The sequence below is a fragment of the Diabrotica undecimpunctata genome, unplaced genomic scaffold (genome assembly GCF_040954645.1).
Source record: "Diabrotica undecimpunctata isolate CICGRU unplaced genomic scaffold, icDiaUnde3 ctg00003061.1, whole genome shotgun sequence".
In the NCBI taxonomy this organism is placed as follows: domain Eukaryota; kingdom Metazoa; phylum Arthropoda; class Insecta; order Coleoptera; family Chrysomelidae; genus Diabrotica; species Diabrotica undecimpunctata.
In genome coordinates this window covers 1-15,000 of record NW_027314261.1, presented here as the reverse complement: position 1 = coordinate 15,000, position 15,000 = coordinate 1, and the positions used below count along the sequence as shown (strand labels likewise).

The window sequence follows — 15,000 nt, the reverse complement described above, 5'->3', positions numbered from 1 at the left end:
TCCTGAAATCAAAGAAGATTGACTACAACGACCTCAGGATCATATCAAATTTATACTATAAACAGCGAGCAAAAGTACGTGTTAACGAACAGCTGTCAGAAGAAATTGAAATTAGATGTGGAGTAAGACAGGGATGCGTATTGTCGCCAATTCTTTTCAATGCCTACTCCGAAGAGGTTCTGAAAAAAGCTCTTGAGGGTGAAACAGCTGGAATAAAGGTAAATGGAGTTCCCATTAACAACATTAGATATGCGGACGACACTGTGATCTTAGCCGAAAACATTAAAGATCTTCAGAGACTGGTGACCAGAATAGCAGAGTATGGAAAAGAGTATGGTCTAACAATGAATGTCAAGAAGACGAAATTTATGAGAATATCGAAAACTCAAAGAAATAACGAGAATCTTCTAATAAACGAAACCAACGTCGAACAAGTGGACAAATATGCATACCTGGGAACAATGATTAACTCCACAAATGATTACAATCAGGAGATAAAAATAAGAATAGAAAAGGCTACAGCAAATTTCAACAAAATGAGAAGAGTTCTTTCTATGTACCAGTGATTTAAAACTGGAACTAAGAGTTAGGTTGGCTAGGTGCTATGTTTTTTCGACTTTATTTTATGGAATGGAATCTTGGACCTTGAATGCGACATCAATGAAAAAACTGAAATCATTTGAGCTGTGGGTGTACAGAAGAATTCTGAAAATATCATGGACAGAACACGTCACAAACAAAGAGGTTCTGGGAAGGATGAACAAAGAAATGGAAATTTTAAATTCAATAAAAACAAGAAAGTTAGAATATCTCGGACATATTACACGTGGAGAGAAATACACCTTGCTCCAACTGATTATGCAGGGAAAGATCCAAGGAAAGAGAAAGATCCTTGTCGTCCAAGGTCCGAAATAAATGTCCACGCATTGCAAATTTACCTTTTTTTATCAGCTAAAATAAGAGATACCTTACCTAAAATGTCCGGAATATCAGCAGTTTGTAAATGTTCAGTTTTAAGATGAAACTGTAAACTGGGAAGAGCAAAAATAACCTCCCTGGTATGATTGTGATCTGCCAACTTAGGAGAAGAAGTAGCTCCTCTTGCTCGCTCCATTGAACCGTCCATTTTTTCTTTCTCCAACGAAGGAAACTTGTCGACTTCTATCAACAAAAATAATAATAACTAAACTAGTTCATGGTGTTGTGTATGTGTTAATTGAAAATGATGTGTATATGCTATGAGTAATCAAGAGTTGGTTTACAGATTATAATTCGCGCAAAAAATAAAAAATCTTTCGCTACCATATAATTATTTTGCAAATTTTTACTTTTGACTATAATTGTTTTCCGAGGAAGAGAATGATAAGAATAACGCAGAAGTAATGGAGCTTGTACAAGAAGAAAAACAAAGCATAATTAACGTAGAATTACTGAAGGTTGAAGGAAAAGAATTACATAAAAACATTGCTTAACTTTGACGAAGGATATGGACATAAGAACAAATATGGAAATTACTACAATAATTATAGAGGGATCTCTATGCCTAATGTGGCGTACAAGGTATAACTACTATATTGAGAGAAAGAACACACCCAAATATTTCGGCACAAGGATAAACAAAAAATATACAAGTGAAAAAAAAAAGAGTAATACAACATTAATTAAAAATATGAAGAAGATTGGATCACTAAATAAAAATATGAAGCAATTGATCACGTATGCTAAGTGGCTAAAAAAATGGAGAAGTATATACTATCTCGTGAAAAAACAACAAATATTGTGAAGGTACAAGAAAGTAAGGATAATTCACCTTATTAAATTTGATAATACAGTTTTAGCTTATTAGAACAGCCTTAATTTATAAAGAAATATAATAGTTTATAAATAAAATATATAAATGTTTTCATCTGTAACTTTAATTTAAATATAATTCATATATAAATTTAAAAAATACCACAAGAAGGTGCTCAGTACAAACCAAACCCCTCCTGTTAAATTCGTGAGAGAATATCACAGAATATTCGTGATAGAACATATAACGAATATATCTTACCATCTATTTGACTGTTAGAGAACGTATAATGGAACCATTCTTGTAAACTTTTAAACTGGGGAGGAAATATTACAGTTCTTGAAACTTTGCACACAGTAGCCATTGACAAATGTGTTTTATATGTGCTTAAACCCAAACTACAGGTTAATGTTTGCACCACGTGAACATCTTGTTTGGGAATTTCATCTAAAATTGAAATTATGTTACTTTATTCACAATACTAATAGAAATAATTATATACCTGGAGATACATTTGCAGGAATTTCTTGGCTCTCCGTATTGAAATTGATACAAGGCTCTTTCAAACTGAACAAAGCCCATGACTTGCTTTTGAAATTAATTCCATGGAAGCACGCCAACGAAATGTTGTTTCCTTGTAACTCCATTGTACCACCCAGAACAGTGCCAAATGAGGGCAAAGGAAGAGGCATTGTTTTAAGTTGAAGACCTGCTACGTGTGCCAAGACTTTCTGCCAATGTCTGTGGTGTCTGGCATCCGTAGTTGGAGCTGCAGGAAGTTGAGGAGGTACTGACGATTCTCGATCTATAAATTGAAATATATAAATAATATATATATATATATATATATATATATATATATATATATATATATATATATATATATATATATATAATTACGTCAGAATTCTGTAAAATCAGTATAACAGATGTTGTTTATGTATATATATATATATATATATATATATATATACATAAACAACATCTGTTATACTGATTTTACAGAATTCTGACGTAATTGTACATCCGTCAGTCAGTTTAATTTTAAATAATATCGACGTTATGACCAACATTTTTATTACGATGATCGACCTATACCAGCTAATGAAACTCGAATATATTCATATAAACCAAACACTAAACAACATTTTTTTTGGTGTTTTACAATTGACCAAATCTCACATCCTTTTTTAGTAAAACGAGATTTTCCATCTTTAATTCTATATATGATTCAAAAAAAAATTACAGGTCCAATCATTATTCGTTATAATAATTGACTAAGCCTAAAAGAGAGAAAAAATGGATTTTTGATAACAATTAAAAGAACGGTATACCACTGGATTCATATTTTGGCGATGAAGCACTACCCTGGCCTACAGTTTTTCACTGATTTTCTGAATTTACTAGTGGCCATTATTAACGAACATAAAATCTATGAAAGTGCTCTAAAATTAGCTATTCTATCATATCCACACCCATCTTGAACTAATATTGCATGTTCGTCATGTAACTTACCACAAAATTGAAGATTTCGTAAGCTCAGTTCCATTTCAATATATTCATTATTGAATAAACATTAGGATGACAAAAATATTTCTTTTTGTTAAATACTGAATTTAATCGTAAAACAGCTTCAAGAGTCAAGAAATTTTGAAAAATAAATGCCTATAAGATTGTAACAGGCAGTGCATAATGAAAATACAAGTATGAATATGAATCTCATCTAAACCTCATGTGATTGTATGTGTCATAAAGACGAGCCAAAACGTACAAAATGTACTGTATATTCCGGTCTTCTAGTATTAACGTATTTCCTCAATGATCAAAGACTAACCGTCATCTACACACAACCAAACTTATATGGAATCACCATGTATTTCAAACTAATACTTATTTCCTTTGAAAAAAACTTGTTAATGTTGCAAAGAATAAAGGTTTTTATTGAAAATAAACAAACCAATAAAATAAGAATAGACCAAGATAAAGTCGCCAAAAAGTAACAACGGCTTGCCAGGATCGTTTTATTGTCCAAGTACATAGAAGAGACCCAACAATTTCTCACCCGCAACTCCAAAAGAAGCTTTTGGAAGGTACAGGTGTAAGTGTTTCAGTTGAAACGATAAAAAGAAGACTTCATGCCTTCAAGGACTATACAGCAGTAGACAGTTACGGATTCCCGAGTTAACCAGGCAGCACAAGATTGATCGCCAAAATTGGTGTCTTCAATATAAAAACTGGAACATTGGAAATTGGCAAAATGTGCTATTTTCAGACGAAATCAGGATTTGTGTAAAATCATATGACCAATGAATTCGTGTACTTAGAGGGCGAGGAAGACAAATAAGAACGGCAACAGCCAGATGTTTTCACAGACCTAAAGAAGGAAGTGTTATGTTTTAGGGGAGTAATATGGTCGGTGAAAAAGCTAATTTCCATTCAACCAACTTTAATAGCTCGAAGGTATGTTGATTTGGTTCCAGAACTTATAGTTAGACTCTGAAAAAGTGCAGTGGGAAAAAATTTAATTTTCATGCATGATAATGCACCTCCACATACCAGCAGAGTCACTACAGACTTCCTTGAAGCAGACGATATCGCTATTCTGTAGTGACCCGCTTGCTCACCCGACCTTAACCCTATAGAGTATTTGTGGGATATGCTTAAGAAAAGAATAAGACCTCACCGGGATAATCCACAAAACACCGTACAGCTAGTACAAGTTGCTCTTGAAGAAAGGAAACAACCTACCACAATAAAATGTTTACAATTTGTTTAGGAGCATGCCCTAGTAAGCATAGCACCTAGCATAGTAACACTGACTACTAAAAAAACTTAAATAAATAAAAACAATCTAACCATCAATCCTTGCATATTGATGTCTACAAACCTTGTACAAATAATTTCAATTTTATTATTTAAGAATTTATGGGTTTCTTTAATTTTTATGTATTGGTGATTAAATTGCTTTAAAATAAATATTCTTTGACGTTGTAGGTTGTTTTTTTTTAATTCGCTTAAAATAATAAGAAATATCAGATTATTCCATATAAGTTTGGTTGTGTGTAGCTGTGAAACATATTACTCATCCCTCGGGCGACTAGATTCACTCACGAATTTCGATTCAAAGTCACATATTCATTTTGGATTGTATATTGCTGTTTGAAACATTTCTGATTGGAGTGTGACTCGAGCCATGAATCTACTAAACTATTGTGTGCGCCCAGGCACTCATTAGTCATTCAGCTTTAATTGATCACTCATTGATTTCATTTTGTTTCCATCCACAACCAGGGTCAATGTTATTCGACGAGTTATCTCGTAGCGGGAGTGTGCTCCAAAAATTGTAAAAGTGTATTCAATTTTAGCGCTCATGTTTTATTTCAACTGAATTTGAATAATATACAGAACAATTTGTTGTTATAGTTTTGTATATCTTTATTTTTTAAACAAAATAAAAACCAATTATAAAATATACTAACTTTTTTGTGGAGTTACTCTAGAAGGTCTTCCTGATCCAGCAAAACTACTAAATGCTCTTTTGCTGCTGTTAAACTGCTGTGAAAAGAATTCTTCTAGTTTGTTAAACATTTTCAGTAGATCAGCTGTTGTAGATTTGGAAATAATCATTTGGAGTTGATCCCAGCCAAGTACTCCGTGCATGAAGATATTTGCGGGTCTAAATAAACAAAAATAGTATTATTAATATTTTAAAACTTGTTCAATTATTATTTTTAATAAATATTCAATTCATAACTGCCCTTTTAGGAACAAGTGCGTAGTAGGCTCATCGCAAGATTGTACATTTTAATTTTCTGCGAAGCATTAAAAAAAGTATTACAGTACTACCGACGTTAAGATTAAGATAAAGAGACCAGAATGTATTAACATTTCTAACAATATCATTATAATATAACTTCATTCATATTTTAGTTATTCAAAATAAGAAGGCGACGAAGCAAAATATCTTTTAAATAGAATTTTAACATCTGCCAATAAAAATGTAACGAACATCGACTTAAAAAAAATCCTAACGAAGACGGGAAAATTCATTTTATACACGTCACATTAGTGGCGACTTCACTCCTTCATGTTTTGTTAAAGTCTAGAATCTAAAAAAACCAAACTACCAATACTATATCTATATGCTCATTTTATATATTTCTACTATATCTGGTATATTTTATTACTACAAATTATTAAAAAACAATAATATTAGAAAGAAAGTTTTTCCACGACCGTCAAGCAACTTGAGAAGTTGCTTCGATATAAAACCTTCTTTTATTACATCTAAATAAACTAATTTCAAAACTTTATGGTGTAGTAAATAAAAAAAAATTTAAAAAGCAGGAATTTATTATCATAGTGCCGTAAGCTAAGTTTTAAGAAAACAACAACGCGCAAAACTTGGAACACCAAACGACAAGCGTCCCGCAACAAGGATGCGAATAGTCTACAATGTTAGAGTATGATCGGAAATGACAACAGAGGCAGATGGGGTTAGGATTGGCCATTTAATGGACAAGTTTGGTCAGCGACATTCACAAGACACAGTAAATTCCCTGCCATACAGTCGTCCGGTTGTATGATCGTAGCCAGCAAACCCTTTTGCAAGCAAACGAAGGAATCGTAATCAATGGAGAGGTTGTAAATAATATTCGATACGCAGACGACACTGTACTAGTTGCAAGAACAGTAGAAGAATTACAACGATTACTTACAAATATAAATATTGCCTGCAACAATTATGGCATAAGTATCAATATCAAAAAAACTAAGTATATGGTCTTCAGTAAGAACATGACACAACCAACACATATTAGTGTAAACGGCATTCAAATTGAAAAAGTATCAAGTTACAAATACTTGTGTACTTCAATAAACGAAACTGGAGACCAAAACAATGAAATAAAAACACGTATCGAAATTGCCAGGGCCACTTTCATAATGATGAGGAAATTCTTCTGCAAAAGAGATATAAGCATCCCTCTCCGATTAAGAATGCTAAGGGGCTACGTATTTAAGACGCTATTATACGGTGTAGAGGCCTGGACTCTCAAGCAGAACAATATAAAAAATATTGAAAGTTTCGAGATGTGGTGTTACCGTCGAATGCTGAAGATAAGTTGGGTTGAAAGAGTTACAAATTTTGAAGTAATGCGAAGGATAGGAAAAGACCCAGAAATTTTGTCAACGATCAAACGAAGAAAACTCGAATATTTGGGTCACGTGATGAGAGGACATAAATACGCATTACTTCAAAATATAATGCAAGGAAAAATAGAAGGAAAACGGAATCCAGGCCGTAGAAGAATGTCATGGCTGCGTAATTTGAGAGAGTGGTTTGGCTGTACCACTAATGAACTCTTCAGGTCAGCTGTAAATAAGGTCAGGAGAGCCTTGATGATTTCCAATCTCCGATAGGAGTGGCACAAGAAGAAGAAGAAGTCGGATCGGAAGGCTGAATGAAAAGTCTGTCTAGGTCTTTATAAATCTTAAAAATGTTGTAGCTTCGATTTACACTGCTCCAACATTATTATACAAAATTATTCTAAATACACCTTCATAATATATAAGTAATCACACATGTGGTCTCTTGAAAATATATTATAACTTAATTAGTCAAACATCCGACATGACTTTCTTTTTTCTTACACCGAACTTTTGCTTTTTTATTAGTATTATTATTTTAGTGTTTATTTTTTTGAGATATTCTTTCGTCTGTGTACTTAGTTGTATATGGGAGTTCTTCATAGCTGGTAGAAAGTAATAATAATCCTAGAAACTTTTCGGATAAGTTTAAAAATTAGTAGTGCGGGAATAATAGAGACAATTCGGTTTGTTTACGAAGAAAAATTAACCCAAATAAAACGACAGCATGGTATAACACGAATGTAGCATGTCCCAATCAGTCATATATTCAGACAGACTGTATACTAAAATATTATGAACAATTTATAAATGGTATTAAAATTAAATCCTGGTATGGGACATGTAAGAAGAACTAGCGACAGCAGATGGATAAAGAGAATAACCGAATGGAGCCCCATAGGAAGGAGGAAAAGAGGACGACCCCGAAAATCCTGGAGGAACGAAGTAGACGACGCCATGAGTAAGAGAGGCCTAAACAATGGAGAATGGAACAACAGAGAGAGATGTAAACGGTTTGAGCGAGGGAAGGCAGTGAATACTGTAGAATCCCTAAATATATATAAATTAAATTCTAAGATCAAATAGCATATCTAAAATTTATCTTCTCTACTCTCCAAAATTAACGCACCACCTTAAATGTACCATGAGCTTGAAAGTATTTTCTTTTCTGAATCGTTGATTGGATTGCGATGATTTTTTTTTCACGTTATAGGTCTATTTCTAAGGAATTACTGTACAAATGTTTTCTGAGAAATGTCAACGTTTTACACATCTACGGAGTGTAACAATAAACTTGTGCTTTTTCATCTTATTTTGCAACACTCTGTGGAAACTCTGAGATAGCGCGTATTTACGAGATAGCTCATCTTTTATTAATATTTTCAAGATTACACAAAACTTTAAATGTCACAAGTTTTTATGGACAAACCAAATTATTTCCTATGTAAGGAGCAAAGGTACTACATGGTTGGACAACAGTTTGTAATATACCTTTCTATTGTTAAGGAACCTCTTCGTAAAGCAACAAGGTCCGCTGTAAGAGATATTCCTCTCCTAAGCACTACTGATCCTGTGTACATAGCGTTATCTTTGCCATCGAATAACTCTTACAAATCTATCTGAGTTATATAAGCAATACCTCGATTAATTTGTGAACATAGGTGCCCAGTCATCAACATTCCAGTCAAGGTGATCTCTGGCAAATTTCAATCTACTTCTAGGATGATTTTCGTTTAAAATTGGTGCTATAGCTGGTATCCACATGCAAATCTTGTTCAGTGAGACACCTTTGTATAGTGTTCCTACTAATTTGAATATTATGAAGATCTGCCACTTGTTGTTGTTGTTGTTGTTGTTGTAAATTAAAATATTCGACAGAAAGATAGAAAAACGGCATTAGATTAAATTTCGATGCAGGGCATCTGCAAGCTGCTTATACGTATTTCACCCTCTTTAGGTCTCATCAGAGTGACATATGCAGTTGCTCTGAATCGAAACAAAATCTCTCCGGTCACAGGACAATAATTATAAAAATAATTATTTACAGACGTTACAACGCCATCTACTAACAACACTAGGAATCATAAGATTTCTTACTTGTCAAAACTAAATTCAAATCTTTACCACTGTGCTTTCTAAAACTTGCAAAGCAGACAGATTGATAAATTAGTCGGCAAGGGAATATATAATTTGCATTCTACATGCCGTTCATCACGGTAAAAATTCTTAGTGAATTTAGTTTCTGGTACTCGAAACCGAGTGAAGAACTGAAACAGAAAGACGGTATTATATTTAATTTCGATGCAGGGTATCTGCAAGCCGCTTATACATATTTCAACCTCTTTAGGTCTCATCAGAGCGACATATGCCGATGCTCTGAATCGAAATCAAAACTTTCCCGTAGCCAAAGAGGAGTAGCCTTATTGTCAAAAATAATATCAAATGATACCAGGTGGTAATAAATACAAATCATTTTGTAAACGTAGATATAAAAATAGATACTACTAACATTTTTTCTATTTACAGGAGAAGAGACAACGATCTAGCTCTGGAAGAATTAGATGCCATTTCAACGCACAACATACAATTTGGGGATGCAACAACATCACAAGAGATTGAACAATTCTACTAAGATACTGTGAAAACAGAAACAAGATGTTATTCTCTCCAGGCGAACCAACAAGGATCAGCCCCATTGAAGAACAAAACAATTCTACGTTGGACTTATTCATCACAAAAGACGTCATCATAGAAGATGTAAGAGCGCACTTCGAATGCAGTTCCGATCACAAACCAGTTACAGGAAGAATGACTTCAAGAGTGGACCTTCCAACAGTGGAACCAGTTTAAACATGAAAATGGAAAGAAGCAAACTGGCCAAACTACAGAAGACAACTTAACTAAATTGAAATGAAGAGAGAATTCCAATCAACAGAAGAAATGGAAAGAAAAATAGAAGAGATAACAAGGAAAATTCAACAAGCCATGGAAGACAACATCCCCAAAGGAATGACGAACAATAGAGGACTAATCATACCGAATGAGCTGAAGGACATCATCAAGGACATAAATAGGCCCAGAAGAGCTTTCCAGAGGACAAGAAGTTGAAAACAAAAGATGCCACAAATCATATACGACGACGGAACACACTTCGAAACCAAGGAAAAAGTGGATGCAATTGCTAGAAGAATGGCAGCAACACACCGACAGAACCAAAATATGTCGGGTGCAAGAACCATCGAGGAGGTCAACGCAAAATATGGAAGAATTAAAAGAAATGAATTTTTAGTAGCGAGACGTCAAGAAAAAAAGGCTATGATATCTTAAGTTTTGAAATATCTTAGGTGAGACATGTAAATTTTATTAAGGCAATAAACGTTTTTATTTTTGTTTTTATTTTTTATTTTATTTTTATCTGCATCGAAATTAAATCTAATACCGTCTTTCTGTTTTAGTTCTTCACTCGGTTTCGAGTACCAAAAACTATAGGAATTTTTACCGTGATGAACGGCATGTGCAATGCAAATTATGGATTCCCTTGCCGACTAATTTATCAATCTGTCCCCTTTGCAAGTTTTAGAAAGCACAGTGGTAAAGATTTGAATTTAGTTTCGCCAAGTAGGACATCTTAAGATTCCTAGTGTTTTTAATATATTCAAATTTGGAAATTTACTTATAAAAAAATTGTTTATAAAAATTGGTACCTCTTTTGGAGATGGGTAACCTACATATTCGTATTCAGCGAACAAAGAATAGCTTTCAACTATCCACCCTTCCATGTATACAGGAAGGTACCCAGCGGCCGGAGTACTACTAAATGTATGATCGCAATTATTTGTTATTTTTCAAAAAGGTAATATTGATACATCTAAAGAACACAAATTATTATTAAGAAAACTTGTTTAATTAAAGTACCTTCTGGTGGGCATGAAAGAATCTCTAGACGTGTTAACCTTGTTCAATTTCCATTCGTCTCTTAGATTGACATTTAAATCACTAACTCTGCACATTAGCACCGAAGTCGCCATGTAATCTAGTCTTAATTCAAGAGCGTGTAGCCGTAAGCATACTTTGTGATCTGGTTCTACATTCGCTTCTTCTCTGATGTAAACTAAAAATTAAAAAATTATTGGTAGTTTCAAGTTTTGGTTAAGTTAATAAGCATCAAAATCATTCATCATCAAAATAAAAAGCAGCATTCAAGGTGAATATTTAATAGAGATCTGGAACAAAAAATAAAAACAATGAAATGGCACAAATAACGCTAATATCTCATAGATCTAATGAACTAAAAATATATTTTTTTTATTTAAAATTACCGCATCAACCAACGATGTAATATACTAAGGATGGAACACCTTGCTATTTTTACATGTAGCTGATCAACGACGGAACTGACCTCACATTATTGGCTATAATGTCCGACGTGAATTTGACAGGTGATTAAAGTGAATATAGTTATCTCCGATATTTTAATGTTAAACAGGTAACTTTATATGTTAAGTCAATAATTTAATGTATTATTTTTGATAAATCAATAAATTCTTTAAATTTTTAATATTTTGCATCCAGTCACATCAGTGGCGTGCGATGCGCAACTACATACCTGTAAAATATATATGTTTTATGTTATAAAAACACTATTTTTTTAATTTTACAATGTTACATGTCATTATATTTTTTATTCAAATTTAAATAACAACGAAAATAAATAATGATTGTAAATATCTGTTCGTTAGAATTGAAAGGGCGGAAGTCTATTTTCACAGTAAAGGGAGGTAAGCTGCCAATAATACACTTAAAGGAATTATCTTTAGAATGGTGCTTGATAGGTGGTATCGGACTTTTTTGAATGGCACACTGATTCTTAAAAAAAAGGGTCCAATCTCTATGGACAATCGCCTGTCTGCTGTGTAAAATTGAGGTTATAAGCTAATGTTTTTGCAAGGTTTATAGATAAAAGTAACTTTTTTCTTGATCGAGATTAATTTGATAATAAAGAACAACCAGAAATGTCTAAATCAAGAGTAATGAAGATGGTAAATATGTGTTTACAAGAAAGCAATGAAGATAAGTGAACTTTTTTCTGTGTACTGTGAAAATCTTCAAAATTTTATACCTATCCTTTCTACACATTACTAACTTAAAAAGTAGATACACAATTGTTGTAAAGTGTAATATCTTGCAGAGTTTAACCTACTTTTCCATGCTTAATAATAAGAGCTTAATTTTTAATACAACTATTTAAGCAGTATCGCAATAATTGAAGCATTGTTATTTTTCAGACACTCCTAATGTTCACTCTACTTATGTTCCTGAATCTGATTCATCTAATGAATAAAACCATGTTTCTGTTCATGAGAACCATAAAACCTAATGTCAGTTAAAGCCTATTATGTTTAATGATATTGCCAATGGAAATTTCTCCATGGATGAAGAAACTGAGAGTGAAAACATATTTGCTAAACCTTCTTGTAGTAGATATTTTGACATTGCCAATGAAAATTTCTCCGTGGATGAAGAAATTGAGAGTGAAAACATATTTTATAAAAACATATGTAACAACCATTACCTGTGTTTAAGAACATGATTACAGAAATGTGCTTTCTAAAAAACTTAACATGGATAACAGTATTGAAGTGAACGAGGGAGATAAAACAGAAACAGTTGTAAAGAAAACTAGAAAGAGAAAGCAGAAGCCTTTCAACTTGGAAACGTAACGTAACAAAGGAGAAGAGACGATTAGGAGAGGAAAATGTAGGTTTTAAAAATAAATTGAAAAAAGCTAAAGAAGAAGGTCCCTCGTGCAATAGATTATGTAGGTTTAAATGTACTACTAATATACAGGATAATGTTAGAACGCAAATATTTAATGTGGGTACTGTTAGCAGAAGACGTCCAAGAAATGACAATCAAAAGGACCAAGGACAGAATTCTTACACTTACACTCTCCTCTCAAACGGATTTTAGATGTGCACAAAGGTGTGAAAGTTATTTTTTTTAACTACACTTGCCATCTCTGAGAAAATAGTCCGAAATTCAATAAAGAAGAAAATTAATGATGCGGCTGGATTGGTAATCAGTCACCATGTACTCTGAGATAGCGCGTGAAGAGGCAAAACAATTGGTTATGGAACACAAATTGTTTTCCAAAAATTGAAAGTCATTATTGTTGCAATAGATCTGAAAGAGAATATTTAAATCCAGAACTCAACGTAACAATAATGTACAAATTATATTAGAGTGGATTAATGAGAAGGAGTATGCAAAAGAACTTGCCGTAAAGAAACGTATGTACCGGGAAATTTTTTCTATGGAGTTCTACCTTCATTTCAAGCCCCTTAACATATACATGTGATAACTGTGACAGTTTTGAAAATAAGCGAAAAGAGGCAGATCCTAATGGAGTTGAAGATATTTTAAAGAAAAAGGCAGATCATTTGAATGACGCAGAAAACAGATACAAGTTAAAAAGGCAGGATAAGATAAGATGCAAGCAGAATTTAAAAGAAGTCGTAGCAATGATGGATTTGCAAAAATGCCTCCCCACACCTATGTTAACTAATGGAAAATCGTTTTATTTAAAGCAGTTATGGATAATTCCATAAAAATTTTATAGGGAGCAAATATATAAAAAGTAATACACGTCTTCATTATTATTACAAAATATTATCGAGCACTTCACGCAATAAAGGTTACCGAGTACCAGGCTAGTTTCAAAGTTTCATATCCATTAGATCACAAAGATGAAGTCTTCAACCCCAGCATCTGGCCTGAGGGTTCGATGGTCCGCCGTTTTAAACTTCAAATACAAGAATTTTACCAGCCGCGGTCCCCAACAAAACCAGAAATGATTGTTACGAATCCGGAATTGGGCAATCTAGATGCTACAAATAAGTTTGGAGGCAGAACCAATCAACTAGAGATCGTATGTATAAATTCTCAATCTATTATAAACAAAATAAGTCTTATCGAATTATTGCTTGAAACTGAAAGTCCGGATTTGCTGTGCATATCTGAAAAAAATTTTGTTTACTCAATGTGTATCGCTCCCCTGATGGGGATATTGATATTTTTATACACAAATTATATCATGTATTTAATATTTGTTACGTTAAATATGATTGTGTTATTCTTTGTGGTGATCTTAACATCGATTATCTTAAAGAGTCAAGGGAAAAATCTATATTGATGGATTTCATGATTAGTTTTGGACTTAACTGTAAAAATACTGAACCAACTAGAATATTTATAAATAAAAACGGTGTAATTTCACGATCGAAACTAGATTATTTTCTTACCAACATTCCTCAATTATACAATGAGGCTGTCGTGAACTACAATTTAGGTGATCATCTAGGACTTCATTTTAGTTTAAACATATCTGAGAGTAACAATACTGCTACATCCCAGATAGCTACTTATAGAAACTTATCAAAGAATTGTTTATCTAATCTTTTGTTGAGTCTTGATTCTGAGAATTTCGAAAATGTTTATACATTTTCATATGATGTAGATGATGCATATAGAGCTTTTTTGAACACTGTCTCCTATCATATTGATACAACATGTCCTTTAATATCAAAACGCATAACTACTAATACCAACAGAAAATGGATCAATACTGAAATTCTTCAGCTTAGTGAAAAGCTGAAGGATTTATTTTGGCTAGCAAATGTTAGTGGTAATCCAGATTTAATGTATAACTATAAAATACAAAAGGCCAACTTTATCCGTAAGGTAAAGGATATAAAAAAAAGCCTCATATCAAAGTTATCTACATAATCAAAATAATAATAAAAGAAGGAAGGAGATATGGAAAACTGTGAATCGTCAAGAGGTCTCACCATTTGATATTGAAAATGCTATATCTTCCTTAAACCAGCTCAGTAGGTATTGATCAAATCCCCACTAAAATAATTAAATACATTTCTTCATATATATCTCCTGTTCTGTCTCACAACATCAACCTATCTGTCAAGGATGGCAAGTTTCCAAGTGACCTTAAAACGGGAGTAGTTAGTCCAATTTTCAAAAAGGGAGATACTCTGAGATAGCGC

The 15,000-nt window shown here is 33.0% G+C and overlaps 1 protein-coding gene across 1 annotated transcript; it reads right to left on the bottom strand.

The window, feature by feature from the left end:
- Window positions 1–938: 938 nt before the first annotated feature.
- Window positions 939–12,528, bottom strand: LOC140432159 (bridge-like lipid transfer protein family member 1; the record flags this gene model as incomplete). Its single annotated transcript, XM_072519992.1, has 6 exons — window positions 12,513–12,528; window positions 10,856–11,051; window positions 5,272–5,468; window positions 2,295–2,597; window positions 2,054–2,239; window positions 939–1,161 (listed from the first exon to the last, which is right to left on the bottom strand). Coding segments are annotated over exons 1-6 (1,121 nt in total), but the record flags the coding sequence as incomplete, so codon positions are not given.
- Window positions 12,529–15,000: the final 2,472 nt, after the last annotated feature.